Below are 25,768 nucleotides of genomic sequence, written 5' to 3'. Positions count from 1 at the left end.
GCTCTTCCCTTCGGGTTGGCCACAGCCCCGAGAATTTTTACAAAGGTTCTGGGCTCACTTCTGGCGGTTCTAAGACTGCGAGGCACAGCGGTGGCTCCGTATCTAGACGACATCCTGATACAGGCGTCAAGCTTTCAAATTGCCAAGTCTCATACAGAGATAGTTCTGGCATTTCTGAGGTCGCATGGGTGGAAAGTGAACGTGGAAAAGAGTTCTCTATCCCCACTCACAAGAGTCACCTTCCTAGGGACTCTTATAGATTCTGTAGAGATGAAAATTTACCTGACGGAGTCCAGGTTATCAAAACTTCTAAATGCTTGCCGTGTCCTTCATTCCATTCCACGTCCGTCAGTGGCTCAGTGCATGGAAGTAATCGGCTTAATGGTAGCGGCAATGGACATAGTGCCATTTGCGCGCCTGCATCTCAGACCGCTGCAATTATGCATGCTAAGTCAGTGGAATGGGGATTACTCAGATTTGTCCCCTCTACTAAATCTGGATCAAGAGACCAGAGATTCTCTTCTCTGGTGGCTATCTCGGGTCCATCTGTCCAAGGGTATGACCTTTCGCAGGCCAGATTGGACGATTGTAACAACAGATGCCAGCCTTCTAGGTTGGGGCGCAGTCTGGAACTCCCTGAAGGCTCAGGGATCGTGGACTCAGGAGGAGAAACTCCTCCCAATAAATATTCTGGAGTTAAGAGCAATATTCAATGCTCTTCTAGCTTGGCCTCAGTTAGCAACCCTGAGGTTCATCAGATTTCAGTCGGACAACATCACGACTGTGGCTTACATCAACCATCAAGGGGGAACCAGGAGTTCCCTAGCGATGTTAGAAGTCTCAAAGATAATTCGCTGGGCAGAGTCTCACTCTTGCCACCTGTCAGCGATCCACATCCCAGGCATAGAGAACTGGGAGGCGGATTTTCTAAGTTGTCAGACTTTTCATCCGGGGGAGTGGGAACTCCATCCGGAGTTGTTTGCTCAACTGATCCATCGTTGGGGCAAACCAGAACTGGATCTCATGGCGTCTCGCCAGAACGCCAAGCTTCCTTTTTACGGATCCAGGTCCAGGGACCCGGGAGCGACGCTGATAGATGCTCTAGCAGCTCCTTGGTTCTTCAACCTGGCTTATGTGTTTCCACAGTTTCCTCTGCTCCCTCGACTGATTGCCAAAATCAAGCAGGAGAGAGCATCAGTGATTCTGATAGCGCCTGCGTGGCCACGCAGGACCTGGTATGCAGACCTAGTGGACATGTCATCCTTTCCACCATGGACTCTGCCTCTGAGGCAGGACCTTCTAATACAAGGTCCTTTCAATCATCCAAATCGAATTTCTCTGAGACTGACTGCATGGAGATTGAACGCTTGATTCTATCAAGGCGTGGCTTCTCCGAGTCAGTCATTGATACCTTAATACAGGCACGAAAGCCTGTCACCAGGAAAATCTACCATAAGATATGGCGTAAATATCTTTATTGTTGTGAATCCAAGAATTACTCATGGAGTAAGGTTAGGATTCCTAGGATATTGTCTTTTCTCCAAGAGGGTTTGGACATAGGATTATCAGCTAGTTCTTTAAAAGGACAGATTTCTGCTCTGTCTATTCTTTTGCACAAGCGTCTGGCAGAGGTTCCAGACGTCCAGACATTTTGTCAGTCTTTGGTTAGAATTAAGCCTGTGTTTAAACCTGTTGCTCCGCCGTGGAGCTTAAATTTGGTTCTTAAAGTTCTTCAAGGAGTTCCGTTTGAACCCCTTCATTCCATTGATATTAAACTTTTATCTTGGAAAGTTCTGTTTTTGATGGCTATTTCCTCGGCTCGAAGAGTCTCTGAGCTATCTGCCTTACAATGTGATTCTCCTTATCTGATTTTTCATGCAGATAAGGTAGTTATGCGTACCAAACCTGGGTTTTTACCTAAGGTTGTTTCTAACAAGAATATCAATCAAGAGATTGTTGTTCCATCATTGTGTCCTAATCCTTCTTCAAAGAAGGAACGTCTTTTACATAATCTGGACGTAGTCCGTGCCTTGAAGTTTTACTTACAAGCTACTAAAGATTTTCGCCAAACATCTTCCCTGTTTGTCGTTTACTCTGGACAGAGGAGAGGTCAAAAAGCTTCGGCAACCTCTCTTTCCTTTTGGCTTCGGAGCATAATTCGCTTAGCCTATGAGACTGCTGGACAGCAGCCCCCTGAAAGGATTACAGCTCATTCTACTAGAGCTGTGGCTTCCACCTGGGCCTTTAAAAATGAGGCCTCTGTTGAACAGATTTGCAAGGCTGCGACTTGGTCTTCGCTTCACACCTTTTCAAAATTTTACAAATTTGATACTTTTGCTTCTTCGGAGGCTGTTTTTGGGAGAAAGGTTCTTCAGGCAGTGGTTCCTTCCGTTTAATCCTGCCTTGTCCCTCCCATCATCCGTGTACTTTAGCTTTGGTATTGGTATCCCATAAGTAATGGATTATCCGTGGACTGGATACACTTAACAAGAATAAACATAATTTATGCTTACCTGATAAATTTATTTCTCTTGTAGTGTATCCAGTCTACGGCCCGCCCTGTCCTTTTAAGGCAGGTCTAAATTTTTAATTAAACTACAGTCACCACTGCACCCTATGGTTTCTCCTTTCTCGTCTTGTTTCGGTCGAATGACTGGATATGACAGTGAGGGGAGGAGCTATATAGCAGCTCTGCTGTGGGTGATCCTATTGCAACTTCCTTTTGGGAAGGAGAATATCCCATAAAGTAATGGATGATCCGTGGACTGGATACACTACAAGAGAAATAAATTTATCAGGTAAGCATAAATTATGTTTTTTCTTTTCTTAAAGGCACAGTACACGTTTTTTCTAATGTTGCGGATCTAGTGGACATGTCCTCTCCACTGTGGAAACTTCCGTTGAGACAGGACCTTCTCATTCAAGGTCCTTTCCAACATCCAAATCTAATTTCTCTGCAACTGACTGTGTGGAGATTGAACGCTTGATTTTATCGAAGCGAGGATTCTCTGATTCAGTTATCAATACTTTGATACAGGCTAGAAAGCCTGTCACTAGAAAGATCTATCATAAGATATGGCGTAAATATCTTTATTGATGTGAATCCAAGGGTTACTCATGGAGTAAAGTTTGGATTCCTAGGATTTTGTCTTTTCTCCAAGAAGGATTGGAGAAAGGGTTATCAGCAAGTTTCTTAAAGGGACAAATTTCAGCTTTGTCAATTCTGTTTCACAAACGTTTGGCAAATGTATCAGATGTTCAGTCTTTTTGTCAGGCTCTATATAGAATTAAGCCTGTATTTAGACTTATTACTCCTCCCTGGAGTTTGAATTTAGTTCTTCGAGTTCTGCAAGGGGTTCCGCTTGAACCTATGCATTCCATAGATATTAAACGATTATCTTGGAAAGTTCTGTTTTTGTTTGCTATTTCTTCTGCTCGAAGAGTTTCTGAGCTTTCAGCATTACAGTGTGATTCGCCTTATCTGATATTTCATTCTGATAAGGTGGTTTTATGTACCAAACCTGGGTTCCTTCCTAAGGTTGTTTCAAATAAGAATATTAATCAGGAAATTGTTGTTCCTTCCTTGTGTCTTAATCCTTCTTCTAAGAAGGAGCGTCTGTTACATAACTTGGACGTGGTCCGTGCCTTAAAGTTTTACTTACAGGCAACTAAGGATTTCCGTCAATCATCTTCATTATTCATTGTTTATTCTGGAAAGCGTAGGGGTCAGAAAGCTACGGCTACCTCTCTTTCTTTTTGGCTGAGAAGTATCATCCGCCTGGCATTTGAGACTGCTGGACAGCATCCTCCTGAAAGAATTACGGCTCATTCTACTAGGACTGTGGCTTCCACATGGGCTTTTAAAAACGATGCATCTGTGGAACAGATTTGTAAGGCTGCGACTTGGTCGTCCCTTCACACTCTTTCCAAATTTTACAAATTTTATACTTTTGCTTCTTCTGAGGCTATCTTTGGGAGAAAGGTTCTTCAAGCAGTGGTGCCTTCCATTTAGGTTCCTGTCTTGTCCCTCCCTTTCATCCGTGTCCTATTGCTTTGGTATTGGTTTCCCACAAGTAAGGATGAAATCCGTGGACTCGTCATATCTTTGTAAAAGAAAACTAAATTTATGCTTACCTGATAAATTACTTTCTTTTACGATAGGACCACCCGGTTCTTTTTAAGACATTTTTTCTTTATATTTTTTGTAAACTTCAGTCACCTCTGCACCTTTTAGCCTTTCCTTTTTCTCTTCCTATACCTTTGGCCTGAATGACTGAGGGTGGAGGGGAAGGGGAAAGGCTATATATACAGCTCTGCTGTGGTGCTCTTTGCTACTTCCTGTTGGCGGGAGGTTAATATCCCACAAGTAAGGATGAAATCCGTGGACTCGTCATATCGTAAAAGAAAGTCATTTATCAGGTAAGCATAAATTTAGTTTTTTTTAATCTTCCAAATCCCAACCCTTCTTGGTTTAAAAGGTTTTCTCCTTTCACTCTTTTTTTTTTTTTTTTTTTTTTTTTTTAACTTTCTCTCTTTGCTTTGCTAAATGGTAAAACTGGTCTGAAAGGGAAGAGTGGGTGGGAAGAAGAGGGATCTCTAAATGGAAATCTTAGTGACAAAATTCTTGTCTGTGGCATCATGTTGTCAATCGGAACTGAATAAAGAGATTTAACAGTAAGAGCAAGAATTAATTTTCTTTCATATGCTGGCGAGAGTCCACGAGCTTTGACATGTGATATTGAATTCCTGCCACTAGGAGGAGACAAAGAACCCAAACAGCAAGAGAGTTTAGCCCCTGCCACCACCCTATACTGCTTAGTCCAGGAGGAAGGTGAAGATTAAATGTGTTCCAGATTTTAACTTGTCAGGGGTTCTCAGACCTATGTGAACCCATTACCCATTTGGTGTGCTGATTCAAGATTCAGGGGTACTAAGTTATGGGCACTGTATTTCCTTATGAGATTTCAGCCATAACTCTCCTCAGGTGTTGTGGGTTGATGTAATTTAGCATCCTCTTGTGGGATTATCAGTACTCCTCTCATATTTCCTCTGCTGGTACCTTCACAGCACTGTATGGGCTCTCTACTGGGTGCAGTTTCTTCTTTGCTGGTAAGCTCTGTGGAGTGGGTACTTCTCTCAAGTAAGTGTTGAACAGCACTCACAAAGCCCACAGGCAATGTGTATATACAACACTATAGCCAGGGGACTCATTTAACACCTTCAGACACACATTTACTATTATAGTGTTTGGAAATTGTGTCTTTAGTGTTTGGAAACTCTTTCTCCTCAGCAGCTTAATTTTCTTTCATACACAAAAACATTTGTGTTTTTTGGGGTATGTCTCCTTAAGAAACCGTCAAAGCGATTTAATCCTTAAGCGCTTGGTAGTGGTTGTTGCCGGCCACCTCCCCACATCTCAGGAAGATTTTATAGATCCCTTCTGAGGATTTGTGAGACTGAAACATGTGTCAGGGGACCGGCTAACAAGAGCTCTGTCACTTTTATTTTAACTGCTTACTCGGCTTGCCAGTTTATAATGCTCATAGTGTGGTTGATTATTATGTTAATTGCTGTATGTGTGATCACTCTCTCTGGCTACTTTTCTGAGGTCTGTCTCAGCGTTCCTAATTTAAGTAAAGCTAACTTTAAAATAACTCCCGCTATAAAAGGAGTTTAGTTGAGGACAGATCAGTAGGGATTCTGAATGATTGTTCTGTTTGGTGTTTAAATTTTACCGCACTTACTTTGATAGTAATTATATAACAACACTGTTATACACTAATCTGAATACTATCCACCAGAGATATTACCTATAAGCGATTTATCCCACAACATCGTATATTTTCCCACCGGCATTTCTATGGCAGCAGAGTTTAAGTATTTATTTTACAAGATATGACGAGTCCACGGATTTCATCCTTACTTATGGGATTAGGCCTCCTGGTTAGCAGGAGGAGGCAAAGAGCACCACAGCAGAGCTGTATATATAGCTCCCCCCTTCCCTTCCACTCCAGTCATTCTCTTTGCCTGTGTTAGTGATAGGAAGAGGTAAAGTGAGGTGTTAGTTTAGATTCTTCAATCAAGAGTATTTTTATTTTCAAACGATAACGATGTGTGCTGTTTTTATTACAGAGCAGCTTCTGAAAGGCTATGGGAACTGGGGGATTTTTGTATCCGCTGCGCCTCCCATATTTGTGCTGCATTATCTGTATATGGTCTTGTGAGGTTGTAACCAAGACCCTGCTATTTTACAGGGCCTCAGGAGGTAGATTGGACCTCGATACTGTGAAGTAATCTTGCTTTACCTTCAGCATAGAGGTAAGTGCAGTTTTTATTCTGGGTATCTCAGACTAACTGTACTGACCAGATATTATTGGGAAGGCTCCCTTTATACTTTCCCCCAGACATTAGGGCAGTCCTGCATATCCTAAGAGCACTGTGGTAGGTGTACATTGCATATATTGACAGAGGACAGACCGGACTTAGAGTCTGCGCTTTTACCAGACACTCTAGAACGGACATGGGATCTAGAAGCACTGGGAGGCGTTTGTGTGCACAACGGGCTGACGCTGGGGATGTACTATTTACAGCAAGAGTAAAGCATACTATGCTTTTTAAACTTGTAAGGCTCGGGTTCTTGGGACTAAGTGTGCTTGTGGTATAACTGTTAGTAGTTCAGTCAGCTAAGGCGCTGTATGAACATATGTGTTTACGGCATTTTGTGTTTTTTTTATTTTTTATTACGCCCACGAAGGGCGGGGCTTACTTTCACGCGCTCTAACAGCGCAACTCTCCCCATTCCGGTGACTGCATCGCATCGATTTCTAAGGGCGCTTGTGAGAATTTCAAGTGACTTAGGTGCACAGTGTGGCGGTATTTGTGTTGGGTCAGGAGGCAGGTAGGAGCCGCAGCAGAGCTGCGGCAGGGTGACGGTGTATTGCAAAAATAAAACGGTGCTATACTGTTATAAACTTTGTACACAGGGGTAATTGACCCTCTGCCTTAATAATTATATTTTATTTCGCATTGCAAATATACATACAATTCAATAAATCTATTTTAAGCTTCAGATTGGTTTCTTAAAGACACAGTACAACTGATTTTTACACAAATTTGACCAAGATTGCTTTTTGTTTAGGTTATCATGGATGACCTTGAACAAGATATGTGGTATGTGTTTAGATGCCATTGCGGAACCCCCTGTTACACTATGTGACAATTGTGTTGAGAGAGCCTTACAATGTAAAGAGAGAATATTTTTTAATAAAGATATGTCTAAAGAATGTTCTCAAGCCAATGAGATTCAGGGTATGCCGCAATCTTCTCCCCAAGCGTCACAGCCTTTAACGCCTGCTCAAGCGACACCTTGTTCATCAACGCCATCTGCTTCTTTCACTTTGCAGGATATGACTGCAGTTATGTCATCTACCCTCACAGAGGTTTTGTCTAAGTTGCCAGTATTGCAAGGCAAACGTATCAGGGCAGAAACACAGGGGGTCCCTGCTACTTCTGATGCTTTGATGACTATCTCTGATGTACCCTCCCAGACCTCTGAATTGGGGGGTAGGGAGACACTGTCTGAGGGGGAACTGTCTGACTCAGGTAGTGCGTTACCCCAGACAGATTCGGACGTCATGTCCTTTAGATTTAAGCTTAAACACCTCCGCCTGTTACTTCGGGAGGTCTTATTGACTCTGGACGACTGTGACTCTATTGGGATACCTCCAGAGAAATTGTGTAAGATGGACAGATATCTTGAAGTCCCTTCTTATTCCGATACTTTTCCTGTTCCTAAGAGAATTTCGGAGATTGTTACTTGGGAGTGGGAAAGACAGAGTATCCCGTTCTCCCCTTCCCCTATGTTCAAGAAAATGTACCCTATAGCTGACACCGTGCGGGATTCTTGGCAAACGGTCCCTAAGGTGGAGGGAGCTATATGTACTCTAGCTAAGCGTACGACTATCCTGATTGAGGACAGTTGTGCTTTCAAAGACCCTATGGATAAAAAGTTGGAGGGTCTTATAAAAAAGCTATTTGTTCATCAAGGTTTTCTCTTACAACCGACTGCCTGCATTGTACCAGTCACAACTGCGGCGGCCTTTTGGTTTGATGCCTTGGAAGAATCTCTGAAGACTGAGACTTCTGTAGAGGAAATAATGGATAAGATTAAGGCCCTGAAGTTGGCTAATTCTTTTGTTACAGACGCCGCATTTCAGATCGCCAAATTGGCGGCTAAGAATGCAGGTTTTGCCATTCTAGCACGCAGAGCCTTATGGTTAAAATCTTGGTCTGCGGATGTGTCCTCAATCCAAACTTTTGTCTATTCCTTTCAAGGGGAAGACTCTATTTGGGCCTGACTTGAAAGAGATCATTTCTGACATTACGGGAGGTAAGGGCCATCTCCTACCTCAGGATAAAACATCTAAGAAGAGGGGTAGACAGAGTAATTTTCGTTCCTTTCGAAATTTCAAGGGAGTCCCCTCTTCCGCTAAACAGGAAGGGAACTTTGCACAAACCAAGTCCGTCTGGAGACTTAACCAGGCTTGGAACAAGGGTAAACAACCCAAGAAGCCCGCTGCTGCTCCCAAGACAGCATGAAGGGAGGACCCCCGATCTGGAACCGGATCTAGTAGGGGGCAGACTTTCTCTCTTTGTCCAGGCTTGGATAAGAGACGTTCAGGATCCCTGGACACTAGAAATCGTGTCCCAGGGGGTATCAACTGGAATTCAAAAACTCCCTCCCAAGGGGAAGGTTTCTTCTTTCACGATTGTCTGCCCCATAAACTACCTATTAACCCCTAAACCGAGACCCTCCCGCATCGCAAACACTATGAGTAGGCCCTTCAAGTGTGACAAGTAGTAGCTGTGTTCTTGACATGGACTTGAGAGAAGAAAGCAATCTGCAAAATTTGTCAACACCGATTGCTAAAGGAGCTGTTCATATGAGTAGGGATGGTGTCGCAAAGGAAAGCTCCCCCTGCATCTCCAGACTCTAACGTTCACCCAGGCCCTCAAGATGAGAAGCTTAAAGGGCTACTTAAACTCCTGTCCCATAGCGAAGGGTAGAACCCCTCATAAGAGACCTCCGATATTCAGGCACCTCTCTGCCACCTCCTGTGACGAAAGGCAAAGAATGACTGGGGGATGAAGGGAGTGGGGGAGGTATTTAAGCCTTTGGCTGGGGTGTCTTTGCCTCCTCTTGGTTGCCAGGCTATTTCCCACTAGTAATGAATGAAGCCGTGGACTCTCCTGCCCTTTAGATGGAAATCACTATTCAAACTCTCACTTTATTTAACAGAAAAAAGACACACTATAGGTTTAAAAAAGGAAATTTATGCTTACCTGATAAATTTATTTATTTTACGATATGACGAGTCCACGGATTTCATCCTTACTTATGGGATTACGCCTCCTTGTCAGCAGGAGGAGGCAAAGAACACCACAGCAGAGCTGTATGTATAGCTCCTCCCTTCCCTCCAACTCCAGTCATTCGACCGAAGTTAGGAAGAGAAAGGAAAACCCAAGGTGCAGAGGTGAGTGAAGTTTAACAAAAATAAAGACCTGTCTTAAAAAATAACAGGGTGGGCCGTGGACATGTCATATCGTAAAATAAATAAATTTATCAGATAAGCATAAATTTCCTTTTCTTTTACAAGATATGACGAGTCCACAGATTTCATCCTTACTTATGGGATACAATACCAAAGCAATAGGACACGGATGAAAGGGAGGGACAAGACAGGAACCTAAACGGAAGGCACCACTGCTTGAAGAACCTTTCTCCCAAAAACAGCCTCGGACGAGGCAAAAGTATCAAATTTGGAAAAAGTGTGAAGAGATGACCAGGTTGCAGCCTTAGCCTTCTCAAGACATGTTCCACATGTCTTGAGAAGGCTAAGACTTCCAAACATAAGAGAATATCTAGCACTACTGAGCCGTCCACCTCTGAGGGGTCTCTGTCCCGTGAGGTACATTCCACATGCAGTGCCTCAGGGTCCGACTGTTACCCCTTCAGGGGAAATTGCTTGGCCGCCGGACTTTGCGGACCAGCTTGAAACGGCAGTCGGTAAGGTGATCCATGCTTTGTCGCGTTCTGCTAAGCGCAAGCGTAGAGCTTTTCATAGTGGCCCGAGCCAGGAGTTGTCTGTCGGACGCCCCAGAGGGGTGGTACGATGACGAGGCCCAATCCGACACGTCGGAAGAGGACCTTTCAGGGTCAGAGTCCGTGTCATCTAAACCTCCGGCAGCAGAGGAACCCGGTTTTCGGTTTAAAATGGAGAACTTGCGTTTTTTGTTAAAGCAAGTGCTGGCTACCTTAGAGGTTCCGGAACCCAAACTACCATAGGAGCCCTCCATCCCTTAGTTGGATAAGGTTTATGAGGACAGTGTGGTTCCCCAGACCTTCCCGGTTCCTGTTAAGATGGCCAACATTAAGAATGAATGGGAGCGATTCGGTTCTTCTTTTTCCCCTTCTTCTGAATTTAAAAAGCTTTTCTCCATCCCCGAGGCCCAGCTAGAGTTGTGGGGGACCATTCCCAAGGTGGATGGGGCCATCTCCATGCTCGCTAAGTGCACAACGATTCCTTTAGAGGATAGTTCTTCGTTCAAGGAGCCTTTGGATAAGAAGTTGGAAAACATGTTGCTAAAGATGTTTCAACACACAGGGTTTGTTTTTCAACCTGCAGCGGCGGTAGCCGCGGTTGCTGGAGCTGCGTCATATTGGTGCAATGCATTATTTGATATGATTGAGGGTGAACCCTCTTTCGAAGAGGTGCAGGAAAAGATTAAGGCCCTAAAGGTGGCCATTCTTTCATTCGTGACGCTAATATGCAGATTATCCACCTGAATGCCAAGGTGTCAGGTTTTTCGGTTCTAGCACGCAGAGCTCTGTGTCTAAAATCTTGGTCGGCGGACATGACCTCTAAGACGAGGCTGTTGTCTTTGCCTTTCAAGGGCAAGATCCTGTTCGGTCCAGGTCTGAACTCTATCATATCCACAGTTACAGGAGGCAAGGGTGCCTTCCTTCCCCAGGATAAGAAGGAGAAGCCTAAGAGTGCTAATTTTCGACCCTTCGCAGGGATAAGGCGCAACACGCTCAGCCCACCGCAAAAGCGGACCAATCCAAAGGTGCCTTGAAGCCTGCTTAAGCTTGGGTTGTGTGCAGGATATCTCCGGTCTAGGGGTTATCGTACCGGTACCCCAGGCAGAAAGGGGTCTAGGGTATTATTCCAATGTGTTTGTGGTCCGAAAGAAAGAGGGCATGTTCCTCCCGATTATGGACCTCAAATGTTAAAACAAGTTTCTGTCCGTTCCATCATTTAAAATGGCAACGATCAGATCCATTCTTCCTCTGGTCCTAGAGGGGCAGCTAATGACCTCTATAGACTTGAAGGATGCCTACCTTCATGTTCCGATTCAAAGGGACCATTTCAGGTTCCTCAGATTTGCCTTTCTGGATCAGCATTTCCAGTTCGTGGCTCTTCCCTTCGGTCTGGCGACGGCCCCGATAGTCTTTACCAAGGTCCTGGGGGCCCTTCTAGCAGTAGCCAGATCCCAGGGCATCGCGGTGGCGCCCTATCTGGACGATATTCTGGTTCAGGCGCCGTCATGCCACCTGGCAGAGGTCCACACCAGGGTCCTGCTGCAGTAACTTCTTTCTCACGGTTGGAGGATCAATTTTGAGAAGGGTTCTCTGGTTCCCAGTACCAGAGTGGAGTTCTTGGGCACGATCATAGACTCGGTGTCCATGAAGATCTTTCTCACGGACAAGCGACGCGTAAAGATGGCGTCCACCTGTCTTGCTCTTCAGTCTACAGCGAGACCGTTCGTAGCTCAGTGCATGGAAATGGTTGGGCTCATGGTCTCCAGCATGGACATCATTCCATTCGCCAGGTTTCATCTCAGACCCCTTCAATGGTGCATGTTGAGACAGTGGAATGGCGATCATTCCGATATTTCGCAGCCGATACACATGGATGCGTGGACTCGGATTTCCCTCTCCTGGTGGATCTGCCCGGATCACCTGTCCATGGGGACATCCTTCCTGAGACCGTACTGGTAGATTGTTACCACAGATGCAAATCTGGCGGGATGGGGAGCTGTTTGGGGTGCTAGGATGGCACAGGGGAAGTGGTCTTGCTTAGAGTCCCTTCTTCCAATAAATATTCTGGAGCTTTGAGTGATCTACAACGCTCTGGAGGCTTGGCCTCGTCTGAGAGATTTCAGCGTTATCAGGTTCCAGATGGACAATATCACCTCGGTGGCTTACATCAACCACCTGGTAGGCACGAGGAGCTCCCTGGCAATGAGGGAAGTGTCTCGGATACTGGAGTTGGCGGAGACCCACAACTGTTCGCTTTCTGCGATCCACATCCTGGGTGTGTACAACTGGGAGGTGGATTTTCTCAGCAGGCAGACTTTTCACCCGGGGGAATGGTCTCTTCACCCCGAGGGGTTTGCGGAGATCTGTTTCAGATGGGGGACACCGGAGATCGATCTCATGGCGTCCAGATTGAACTGCAAGCTTCCCCGATACAGATTGAGTTCGAGGGACCCCCAATCGGAGCTAATAGACGCATTGGCGATGCCTTGGGGGTTTGGTCTAGTATACATATTCTCTCCGTTACCGCTTCTTCCTCGTGTAGTGGCGCGTATAAAGCTGAAGAAAACATCCTCCATTCTTATTGCTCCTTCGTGGCTGAGGAGGACGTTGTTCGCGGATCTGGTGGGGATGTCATCCTTTCCGCTGTGGAGGTTACCCTGTCACAGGGATCTGCTGGAACAGGATCCTTTTCAACATCAAAATCTCGATTCTCTGAGGCTGACTGCATGGAGATTGAACGCTTAGTCTTGGCAAAAAGGGGGTTTGCGGAAAATATGATTGACTCTCTGGTTCAGGCAAGAAAGCCGGTCACTCGTCACATCTATCATAAGGTGTGGAGGACTTACTTGTCCTGGTGTGAGACTCATGGCTACCCTTGGCACAGGGTGAGGGTATCCAGGATTTTGTCCTTTCTTCAAGAAGGATTGGAGAAGGGTCTCGCTGCTAGTTCCCTAAAGAAGCAAATGTCGGCTTTATCTGTTCTGTTACACAGGAGACTCACTGATCTCCCTGACATACAATCCTTTGTTCAGGCTCTATCTCGAATCAGGCCTGTCTTTAAGCAGTCTGCTCCCCCTTGGAGCTTAAACTTGGTACTTAAGAAATTAAAATTATATCATGGAAGGTTCTCTTTCTGTTGGCCATTGCATTGACACACAGAGTTTCTGAGTTGGCGGCCTTGCAATATGAGCCCCCTTATCTGGTGTTTCATGCGGATAAAGCTGTTCTTCACACTGGTGTGGGGTTTCTCCCCAAGGTGGTGTCTAACCGCAACATCAATCAGGAGATAGTCGTTTCTTCTTTATGTCCTAATCCTTCTCCTCCTAAGGAGAGGTTACTTCATAATCTGGACGTAGTTCGTGCCTTGAAATTTTATCTTCAGGTCACAAAGGATTTCAGACAATCTCTCTTTTTGTCATGTATTCAGGGAAGCGCAGGGGTCAGTGGGCTTCTGCTGCTACTTTGTCTTTTTAGCTGAGGAGCCTGATCCGCTTGGCCTATGAGACAGAGGGTCATAAGCCTCCTCAGATGATTACGGCTCATTCAATTAGAGCGGTAGCTTCATCTTGGGCCTTCAAGAATGAGGCTTCTATGGATCAGATTTGCAAGGAGGCTACCTGCTCCTCCTTGCATACCTTCACTAAGTTTTACAAAATTGACGTTTTGCGGAAGCGGTTTTTTGGAGAAGGGTTCTACACACTGTGGTGACCTCAGGTAAAGGGTCCGCCTTTTACCTTCCCGGTTTCATTCAGTGTCCTCTAGAGCTAGGTTATACTGTATGTTCCCACTAGTAATGAATGAAGCCGTTGACTCTCCTCCCCTTTAGATGGAAAACATAAATTATGCTTACCTGATAATTTTATTTCCATCGAGGGGAGGAGAGTCCAAGGCCCCCCGCCCGTATCTCCAATGGGCGGACCTAAATTTTATATTCTCTTCTGGCACCATTTATACCCTAATGTTTCTCCTACTGGTTCTTATTTCCCACTAGTAATGAATGAAGCCGTGGACTCTCCTCCTCTCGATGGAAATAAAATTATCAGGTAAGCATAATTTATGTTATCTATTAACCTTGTTTTTATAATAACCTTTTCATCAACTTATACTGTATATTAATCCTGAGGGGTTAGCACTCTTTTTGTTCCTGCTTCTTTGCAACTCATGTATAAATGAGTCTCCTTAGTGCAATCACCTCCCTATAGGTGCACAAAGTGATTTTGCCTAGTATTTGCACCTGTAGTATTATTATAAAAAACAATTCTACCTCATTAACCCTTTTTCGTTCTAAAGACTTTATAGATCATATGGGACAAATCTAGCAAATTTTTACTGGGTTGTAGACAATATTAATTACAACATAGAGTGTACTTCAGGCTATTTTCCCATCAAGAATTTATGTACTTTTCTTCCCCCTTTGCCTCTTGCCATTTTCTGCATGTTTTGAAACACTGAGGAGTTGGACAGCATCTTTCCTTCCTTGTGGCAGGTAATTTTTTTCTGAAGGTGGTGAGTACCCTAAATAACAAGAGCTCATTCTCATTAAAGGCTGGTATTCTGAGGTGCAAATCTATTAACTTCTTTATTGTTGAAGTCTTATATACTTATGACAGAACAGTTCTGTTTGTAATTTACTGTGAAACTTTCATTTAAAATTAATGCTAGTGCATTTTCACTATTTCTATACTGTTTTTCTATACTTAGTTATGGAGTCTAACAAATCAGTCCCCTCCGTTCCCTTGTCAGACCCAATGGAAGAGAGGTCTACTGATCATACTTTTTGTACAAATTATGTGTGTAGTTTGCAAAACTGTACCAGTCAACCTAATCAGCTATGCAATAGTTGTGTGCCTCACTTCATGCATACTATTCAACCTTGAACCATTGTTCCTACTAAGAGTGTTTGCCCTGCTCCAGTATATTTTTCTCAGGGGGCCTGAATTCAAGAGTAATTTATGCTCTACAATTTTAGAACTTTTCCCTAAGCCAAGAAAGCATAAATGCAAATATTGTGATATAGTTAAACAGGCTGTTATAGATATACAGGTACCTCATCCTCATGTGGAAATTTCTGAAATTCCTAAGGAATCTCTCTCTGATAGTTCTGAAGTTTCCTCAGAAGGGGAACATTCTTCAGAGGATCACGATTCAATTTCTGAATTGTATACGGATTACACTTTTAGGTATTAAATAGAATATATTCGTTTTTTGCTGCAGGAAGTGCGCAAAACATTGTGCCTATCTTATGTAAAACCGACTGAGGACAATCAATAAAATGTTATGTTTAAACCTTCTCCAAAAATTCCAGACGTTTTTTAGGTTACTGATTTTGTCACAGAGATCATCGCTAATGAATAGAAAAAATCTGGTATGCCATTTGCTCGGTCTTCTAGATTTAAAAAGATGTATCCTTTACCAGAACAGACTTTAGAATTATCAGAGTCTATTCCCAAGGTTGATGGAGCTATTTCTACTAAGCGTACCATGATCTCTTTAGGGGATAGAACCGAGACCCTATAGATCGTAAGTTGGAGTCTTTTCTCAGAAAATTGTAATTTCAAACAGGACTCCTCTTCAAACCAGCTGTTGCTATAACATGCCTTGCTGATACCGCATTATGGTGACTCTTTATCTCAACTGGTTTCTAATCCAACATCTGGAGAAGATCTGCAAATTTGTATTAAGGCCTTAAAGATATTAAACTCCTTGTGACGTAGTTATGGACATTATCAAAATGTAATGTTAAGAACATGTCTTTTGCAGTCTTTACAAGAAAATCATTATGGCTGAAGTCTTGGTCCACTGAGATGTTCTCCAAGAACAGGTTGCTCAATATTTCCTTTTAAGGAAAAGTTATGTTCGCTTCTGTTTGGGCTCAATTATTTCCACTTTTACTGTAGGAAAATGATCTTTAACGATTTACCGGGAAATCGTTTTTGCTCTTTTCATTCCTCTAGGGATCAGAAGTCCTCTTCTTCCCAAAAGACAGAATCTTCCAAGCCTTCATGGAAACGAGGGTCATACTGGTCCAACAGAAAAACAGAAATATGCACTCAACTGGGCTTAGAACATAAGCTGGAAAAACTTCCCTGCTTAGTCCCTCCTTATTTACAGGGTATAATCTCTTTCACAAAGGTAAAATTTCCTGTAGCATAACAGTCTGACCCTGCCAAATGACAGTCAAGCGCCAAAATACCAGGCAAAGGGAACAAGGAAAAACAACAAGCCCCCAGACATACGTTTCGGCCTCTATGGGCTTCGTCAGTGAGGTGCAGTTGCATCCCTTTAAGTCATGTGTGCAAGGAGGCCACGTCTGGTTGCCCCTTTTACTTTTGGGAAGACCTAAGAGCATTTGCATACACACAGAAAAACAGAGAGATGCACTCAACTGGGCTTAGAACAGAAGCTGGAAAACTTCCTTGCTTAGTCTCTTCTTACTCCTCATACTGGTCCAAGGCTAAGCAGAACTAGAAGTAAAATACCAATTCTAAATCTCAATGAAGGTGCGGACTCCAATTTAGAATCTGTTCTTGTAGGGGCCGTTTATCTTTTTCAGGAGGCCTGGTCTTGATCAGTCCACAGGATATGTATTTGATCTAGACCTCCTCGAGGACGATTCCTTCTGTCTCATTTCCCCAAAAATCCTTTTTAGGTAGCCACATTCTTCCACTATGTTCAAGATCTGAAGAACATAGGCGTTATTCAGCCTGTTCCTGTTTCGGAAAAAGGGTCAGGGTTTCTATTCCTACCAAAAAAAGAGGGAACTTTTCTGCGACTTCAGTCAAGATGGAAACAATTTGTACAATTGTATCCTTAATCCAACAGGGTCAATTTATGTCTATAATAGACCTAAAGAATTCTTACCTTCACATACCCATTCACAAGAACCATTATCAGTTCCGTAAATTTGCTTTTCACAACACACATTTTCAATTTGTTGCCCTTCCCTTTGGGTTATCTACCTCTCCCTGCATCTTCACAAATGTTTTGGTTCGCCTTGTTGTATGTGAACTGTGTATTGGTTGCTCAATACCTTGCTACTTCCCTGTCTCTAGCAATTTCTTTCCTAAGATATGGTGAGTCCACAACGTCATAAATACTAGTGGGAATATCACTCCTGGCCAGCAGGAGGAGGCAAAGAGCACCACAGAAGAGCTGTTAATTGTCACTCCCATACCCACATACCCTAGTCCTTCTCTTTGCCTCTGTCAATGGAGGAGGTGAAGTTTCGATGTCTGAAGAAAATTGGATTTCTTTCGCTACAAGCAAGTTTTTTGGGTCTAGCTGTAGACCACGTTAATCCCTTCAGTAGAGTAGTGGTGGCTTTAAAGCAGTTAGGAAAATGCAGCAAGGCCCACCTTACAAGTTTCATAACATTTTGCTGCCCTTCTATAGAAAGCCAGAGTATGTTTACTCTGTTCTTTCTTTTTTCTACAGGTCTCTGTGAGGAGTGGCATCCTCTCACACCGTGTAGGCTGTCCCCCTGCCGGACGGCTAGACTGCAAGTAAGTGCATTTTGTCTTCTAGGTATGAAGACTGCACAGGTTAACTGTTCAGATGGAGAGAAAAGGGTCTTTTCTATATCCTTGGCTAGTTTACTTATATCTGCATATTATTAATGGGACTTTAAAAATCCTTTAAAGATAGGATTTATAAAGGGCAGGTGCAGGCATTTGTATGTGACAGAGATATACTATTTTAAAGTTGTGAAATGATTTTGGGCTAAAATGTGAAGGGCTGTGTTTGTTTAATAGAGAACCATTGTATTTGTTTAGATGGCTCTTAACGTTATTTCTAAATGATGACTGGTTGTGAATACAAGAGATCGTTTTCTTGCTGGAATCATCTTGCTTAAGTACGGCTGTGCTTTGCGCCGTTATGAGGGCTTTAAGAGAATTTTTATTGGTGGCTTATTTTTCCCGGCAAAGGAACGCGCGCTTTAAACTATACAGCGCAGTTCCTGGTTGCCGGTCATGTGACACACTCCTTCGATGCGAAGAGAGAGTGGTGCTATTTACCTGCAGTTTTGCCGGGTCGGCTTGACTTGTGTATGCCAGTCGGTGTGCAAGGTCCTGCTTGAATCACCAATTATAGAGTTCCTTTATGTTCGGTAGGGCACCTCAGAAGTCTGGGGTGTAGAGGTTGTTTTTTTAACGCTTATTGGCATTTCTTAGCGCTTTTGTGCATTTAAAGTGACAGTAGTTTTTTTTTTTTTTGCAAATTACTCAAATTTTCTTAAAAAGGATATCTCCAGCTATGGACATGGAATCTAACCCCTCTGTCTTAAACAAATGTGTATTATGATGATGAGGAAGATACGTCGTTAGCCTCTGAGGGCGAAATCTCAGAAAAATTGGGTTCAGTGTCCCTTTAAGTTCCTGTCCTGGAAAGTTCTTTTTATTCCAGCCATATCATTATCATAGGAGAGTTTCAGAGCTATCATGTGAATCCCCTTTTCTCATTTTCCACAAAGACAAAGCTGTGTTTCGTACCAAATTATTTTAACCAAGATATTATTGTTCCTTCTTTGTGCCTTGATCCTTCAAATTCTAAGGAGAGGCTTCTCTATAACCTAGATGTAGTAAGGGTCTTTAAGTTTTATCTTTAGGCTACTAAAGATTTCAGACAGAGCATAATCTTATTTGTACATCATTCTGGTCCTCGTCAAGGTCAGAAAGCTACTGCAGTAGCTTTGGCTTCTTGGCTAAAACAGGTGATTCACAAAGCTTACTTCGTGGCTGGAAATTCGCCTCCTAAACGTATCGCAGCTCATTCCACTAGATCAGTTGTTACTTTGTGGGCTTTCAAAGATGAAGCATCAATAGAACAGATTTGCAAATCTGCAACATGTTTTTTCCTACATACTTTTGCCAATTTCACCATGTTGACGTTTTTGCTTCTGTGGAAGCTACTTTTAGCAGTAAAGTCCTTCAGGCTGCAGTGGCTGGCAATTAGGAACTGCTTTGTTCTTGTTCCACCCTTTCCTTGTTGTGGACTTCACAGCTTGGGTATTAAATTCCACATGTCAAGGCTCATGGTCTTTCACCATCAAAGAAAACAAAATGTATGCTTATCTGATAAATTATTTTCTTTGACGATGATTATAGTCCACAAGATCCCGTCCAATTTTATTTTATTTTTGGCGGCAGATTTTTATTTGCACCTCTATATACCCTGCTTTGTCTTTCTACCTATCTGTTTCATTTTCTCTTCTCGGCTATATGTAAAACTGAGTAGTACAAGGAGATGTGCTAAAAGCTTTTGTTGTTTTGGGTTCTTTGCCTCCTCCTAGTGGCAGGAATTAATTCCCATAAGTCAAGGCTTGTGGACTGTCACCATCCTGAAAGAAAATAATTTATCAGTTAAGCACATAAATTGTGGGGATATTTTGTAACCCATATTTAAACTGTGAAATAAATGTCATTAAAGGATATATGTTTAACATGCAAAGTCCTTTCCGTGCTAATTCAAAATCTTCATTATTGAAGCAATTTATCTTAAAAAAAAAAAAAAAATATAGTGTAATATCGTTTGTGATCTGCAAACGCACAAAATATAAAAAGTGTTCACACGATCTTAAGCTATTGAAAGCTCATGTATTAGGCAATCCTGTATTTACAAAGCTGTCAGGTTCAGCTATCCCCTCAATGTATGTAGTCATGCGATAGGGTGATACCATAATCATAAGTAAGAATAAAATATGAAACAGGGTTATGCTCACACTTCCTAAATCTATAATTAAGCTCTATATATAGCACATACTCATATGCACATTATACGTATATCCTTTGATCACATTTATTTCACGTTTATTATTTACAGTGGGATATTTTTTTGTGTGTTATTTGTTACATATTTAAATTGTAACTTGAAATTAACCAATACCATATTTCTTTTAGCAATTCTTTATAGCCACAGGGGGTCTTAATTTCCATTACGACTTTAAAGCGATAAAATAATGCAGAAACACTGAGGAGTTCCATAAGTTCTGAGTAGTATAGTGTGACACATCCCACTGTTGAAGACCTATTCATTGTAGTAGTGTTTCCTAAATTTAAATCAATGCTTATTAATGTGAACAGTTCTTGATTAAATTTGAATGCTTTTCTCCCTTTGTCCTACACAGGGTACTTATGTGGAGGTATACATCAATTCCAACAACTGCCGAAGAGTCTGGGAAAAAGGACAAAGGAAAGAACATTTCTTTACTCTGCCTAGAGGGTTTACTACGGATATTCAACACTATTCAACAACGCTATCAAGCAAATATTCCACAATTTCTTGCTTCTTTGGGTATGTTTCTTGATTGTGATAAATAACCGACAGGTACATAAATCCCTAATTTCTTTCATGTAATTGGCAAGAGTCCATGAGCTAGTGACGTATGGGATATGCAATCCTACCAGGAGGGGCATAGTTTCCCAAACCTCAAAATGCCTATAAATACACCCCTCACCACACCCACAATTCAGTTTTACAAACTTTGCCTCCTATGGAGGTGGTGAAGTAAGTTTGTGCTAAGATTTCTACGTTGATATGCGCTTCTCAGCATTCTTGAAGCCCGATTCCTCTCAGAGTACAGCGAATGTCAGAGGGACGTGAAGGGAGTATCACTTATTGAATACGATGTTTTCCCTAACGGGGGGTCTATTTCATAGGTTCTCTGTTATCGGTCGTAGATTCATCTCCTACCTCCCTTTTCAGATCGACGATATACTCTCAATTTACCATTACCTCTACTGATAACTGTTTCAGTACTGGTTTGGCTATCTGCTATATGTGGATGGGTGTCCTTTGGTAAATATGTTTTTTATTAATTAAGACATCCCAGCTATGGTTTGGCACTTTATGCATTTATATAAAGTTCTAAATATATGTATTGTACTTATATTTGCCATGAGTCAGGTTCATGTATTTCCTTCTGCAGACTGTCAGTTTCATATTTGGGGAAAATAAACATTTCTCTTGTAAGGTGTATCCAGTCCACGGGTTCATCCATTACTTGTGGGATATTCTCCTTCCCAACAGGAAGTTGCAAGTGGACACCCACAGCAGAGCTGTCTATATAGCTCCTCCCCTAACTGCCACCCCCAGTCATTCTCTTGCAACTCTCGACAAGAAAGGAAGTATCAAGAGATATGTGGTGACTTAGTGTAGTTTTACCTTCAATCAAGAGTTTATTTTTAAACGGTACCGGCGTTGTACTGTTTTACTCTCAGGCAGAAATTAGAAGAAGAATTCTGCCTGGAGGTTTGATGATCTTAGCGGTTTGTAACTAAGGTCCATTGCTGTTCTCACACATAACTGAAGAATATGGGAAAACTTCAGTTGGGGGAACGGTCTGCAGATTACCTGCTTTGAGGTATGTTCAGTATTTTTATTTCTAGAGAGATGAATAAGTTCTAGAAAATGCTGACTGAGCCTTGTGTATTTGAGGTAAGCCTGATGCAGTGATTTAACAGCGACTGGGATCATGCTTACAAAACAGGGTAATACTCATGTTAATAATCATATTACTTAGTGACAAAACGTTTACATGATTTCATAAATAGGACGTTTTTTCTCTGAGGGAGAAAAGTCTTTATTTGGGGCCTAGTTTCCACATGGCTAGTCAGATACTCCTAGGAGTATTTTCTTAAGCCCCCTCTGGCATCCAGTACATGGTGGGAGGGGCCTATTTTTGTGCTCTAACTGCGCAGTTTTAATTCAGACTGAGACATCCAGCTTCCCTAGAGGAGTCCTCTGGCATCTGAGGACCATTTCAAAGGGGTTATTTCTGCACAAAATAGTTTTTAAGGCAGGTAGGAGCCTCAGTAGAGCTGTGGCAAGGACGTTTTTTAACGTTTTTCAATCCGATTTGGGGCCTAAGGGGTTAAGCATCCATTTGCAAGTGGGTGCAATGTTGCTTTAGTCCCTTACACACACTGTAAAAATTTCAAAGACTTTACTGTATTTTTACACTGTTTTGCAGTTTAAGTGCTAGTTTTTTTCTCTTAAAGGCACAGTAACGTGTTTTCCAAGCTTTCCAAGCTTGCTTGTCTCATTACTAGTCTGTTAAACATGTCTGACATAGAGGAAACTCTTTGTTTAATATGTTTGGAAGCCATGGTGGAACCCCCTCTTATAATGTGTACCAAATGTACTGATATTTCTATAAACTATAAACACCATATTGTGGCGCTTAAAGATTTATCTCCAGGGGATTCTCTGACTGAAAGGAGGGAGTTTATGCCATCTAGCTCTCCCCATGTGTCAGAACCTATAACTCCCGCTCAAGTGACGCCAAGTACATCTAGCGCGTCTAATTCTTTTACCTTACAGGACATGGCGGCAGTTATGAATGCTACCCTCTCAGAGGTATTCTCCAAACTGCCAGGGTTACAAGGAAAGCGAGACAGCTCTGGGGCTAGAACTAATACAGAGCTTTCTGACGCTTTAATGCCTGTGTCCGATATACCCTCACAATGCTCAGAAGCCGAGGCAGGTGAGCTTCTATCTGTGGGTGACATTTCAGACTCGGGGAAGGCGTTACTTCAGTCTGATTCTGAAATGACAGCATTTAAATTTAAGCTTGAACACCTCAGCTTATTGCTTATTGCTTAGGGAGGTTTTAGCGACTCTGGATGACTGTGACCCCATTGTGGTTCCAGAGAAATTGTGTAAAATGGACAAATACTTTGCAGTGCCTATTTACACTGATGTTTTTCCAGTCCCTAAGAGGTTTTCAGAAATTATTACTAAGGAATGGGATAGACCAGGTGTGCCGTTCTCTCCCCCTCCTGCTTTCAAAAAGATGTTTCCCATAGATGCCGCCATACGGGACTCGTGGCAGACGGTTCCTAAGGTGGAGGGAGCAGTCTCTACCCTAGCTAAGCCCCGTCGAGGACAGTTGTGCTTTCCTAGATCCTATGGATAAAAAATTGGAGGGTCTCCTTAAGAAAATTTTTATACATCAAGGTTTTATTCTCCAGCCTCTTGCATGCATTGCTCCAGTTACTGCTGCAGCGGCTTTTTGGTTTGAGTCTCTTGAGGAGGCTCTACAGGTGGAGACCCCGCTAGACGATATTCTAGACAGGATTAAAGCTCTTAAGTTAGCTAACTCCTTTATTTCTGACGCCATTTTTCATTTAGCCAAGCTAACGGCTAAGAATTCAGGTTTTGCCATTTTGGCGCATAGGGCGCTATGGCTTAAGTCCTGGTCAGCAGACGTTACTTCAAAGTCTAAGCTTCTTAACATCCCCTTCAAGGGACAGACCCTATTCGGGCCTGGTCTGAAGGAGATCATTTCTGATATTACTGGAGGAAAAGGTCACGCCTTTCCTCAGGATAGGTCCAATAAGTTAAGGACCAAACAGAATTTCGAAACTTCAAGAGTGGCGCAGCTTCAGTTTCCTCTAATGCAAAACAAGAGGGAAATTTCACCCGGTCCAAACCAGTCTGGAAACCTAACCAGGCTTGGAACAAGAGGAAGCAGGCCAAGAAACCTGCGGCTGCCTCTAAGACAGCATGAAGGAGTAGCCCCCGATCCGGGACCGGATCTAGTAGGGGGCAGACTTTCCGTCTTCGCCCAGGCTTGGGCAAGAGACGTCCAGGATCTCTGGGCATTAGAGATTGTTTCCCAGGGATATCTTCTGGACTTCAAAACTTCATCTCTCAAGGGGAAATTTCATCTCTCACAATTATCTGTAAACCAGATAAAGAGAGAGGCATTCTTACGTTGTGTTCAAGACCTACTGGTTATGGGAGTGATCCACCCAGTTCCAAGGGAGGAACAGGGGCAGGGCTTCTATTCAAATCTGTTTATAGTGCCCAAAAAAGAGGGAACTTTCAGACCAATCTTGGATCTCAAGATCCTAAACAAATTTCTCAGGGTCCCATCCTTCAAGATGGAGACTATCCGAACCATCCTCCCTATGATCCAGGAGGGTCATTATATGACTACCGTGGACTTAAAGGATGCTTATCTCCACATTCCGATTCACAAAGATCATCATCAGTTCCTCAGGTTCGCCTTCTTAGACAGGCATTACCAGTTTGTGGCTCTTCCCTTCTGGTTAGCCACGGCACCAAGAATCTTTACGAAGGTCTCTACTGGCAGTTCTACGACCACGGGGCATAGCAGTGGCTCCTTACCTAGACGACATTCTGATACAGGCGTTGACTTTTCAAATCACCAAGTCCCATACGGACATTGTTTTGGCCTTTCTGAGGTCTCACGGGTGGAATGTGAACGAAGAAAAGAGTTCTCTCTCCCCTCTCACAAGAGTTTCCTTCCTAGGAACACTGATAGATTCAGTAGAAATGAAAATTTTTCCGACAGAGGTCAGGTTATCAAAGCTTCTAACTTCCTGCCGTGCTCTTCATTCCACTTCTCGGCTATCAGTGGCTCGGTGTATGGAAGTAATCGGCCTAATGGTAGCGGCAATGGACATAGTTCCGTTTGCCCGCCTACATCTCAGAACACTGCAACTTTGCATGCTCAATCAGTGGAATGGGGACTACACAGATTTGTCCCCTCTGCTAAATCTGGATCAAGAGACCAGGGATTCTCTTCTCTGGTGGTTATCTCAAATCCATCTGTCCAGGGGAATGAGTTTCCGCAGGCCAGAGTGGACTATAGTGACGACAGATGCCAGCCTTCTGGGCTGGGGCGCGGTCTGGAACTCCCTGAAGGCTCAGGCTTCATGGACTCAGGAGGAAGCCCTCCTTCCGATAAACATTCTGGAACTGAGAGCGATATTCAATGCTCTTAAGGCTTGGCCTCAACTAGCTGCGGTCAGGTTCATCAGATTTCAGTCGGACAATATCACGACTGTAGCCTATATCAACCATCAGGGGGGAACAAGAAGCCCCCTGGCAATGTTGGAGGTTTCAAAGATAATTCTATGGGCAGAGGTTCACTCTTGCCATCTCTCAGCTATCCATATCCCAGGAGTAGAGAACTGGGAGGCGGATTTTCTAAGTCGGCAGACTTTTCATCCGGGGGAGTGGGAGCTCCATCCGGAGGTATATGCCCAGCTGATTCAACTATGGGGCAAACCAGAAGTGGATCTGATGGCGTCTCGTCAGAACGCCAAGCTTCCTTGTTACGGGTCCAGGTCAAGGGATTCCCATGCAGCGCTGATAGATGCTCTAGCAGCGCCCTGGTCCTTCAGCCTGGCTTATGTGTTCCCACCATTTCCTCTCCTCCCTCGTCTGATTGCCAAGATCAAGCAGGAGAGAGCTTCAGTGATTTTGATAGCACCTGCATGGCCACGCAGGACTTGGTATGCAGATCTGGTGGACATGTCATCCCTTCCACCATGGTCTCTGCCGCTGAGGCAGGACCTTCTACTCCAAGGTCCATTCAAACATCCAAATCTAATTTCTCTGCGGCTGACTGCTTGGAGATTGAACGCTTGATTTTGTCAAAACGTGGTTTCTCCGAGTCGGTCATTGATACCTTAATTCAGGCTCGAAAGCCTGTCACCAGGAAAATCTATCATAAGATATGGTGTAAATATCTTCATTGGTGTGAATCCAAGGGTTACTCATGGAGTAAAGTCAGAATTCCTAGGATATTATCCTTTCTCCAAGAAGGATTGGAGAAGGGATTGTCAGCTAGTTCCTTAAAGGGACAGATTTCTGCTCTGTCTATTCTTCTACACAAGCGTCTGGAAGATCAACCAG

The 25,768-nt window shown here is 43.3% G+C and overlaps 1 protein-coding gene across 1 annotated transcript in view; it reads left to right on the top strand.

Annotated features, from left to right (window-relative positions):
* The window catches only part of FANCI (FA complementation group I), a 763,169-nt gene that overhangs the window by 257,073 nt on the left and 480,328 nt on the right, over positions 1-25,768 (top strand). Inside the window, exon 23 of the mRNA XM_053719357.1 lies at positions 20,226-20,392. Within this exon, the coding sequence (XP_053575332.1) occupies positions 20,226-20,392 (167 nt within the window). The remainder of the gene's footprint in view (positions 1-20,225; positions 20,393-25,768) is intronic.

This window comes from Bombina bombina, chromosome 6 (genome assembly GCF_027579735.1).
Source record: "Bombina bombina isolate aBomBom1 chromosome 6, aBomBom1.pri, whole genome shotgun sequence".
NCBI lineage: Eukaryota > Metazoa > Chordata > Amphibia > Anura > Bombinatoridae > Bombina > Bombina bombina.
The sequence above is the reverse complement of the archived record's forward strand: the minus strand, read 5'-3'. Positions and strand labels throughout refer to the sequence as shown.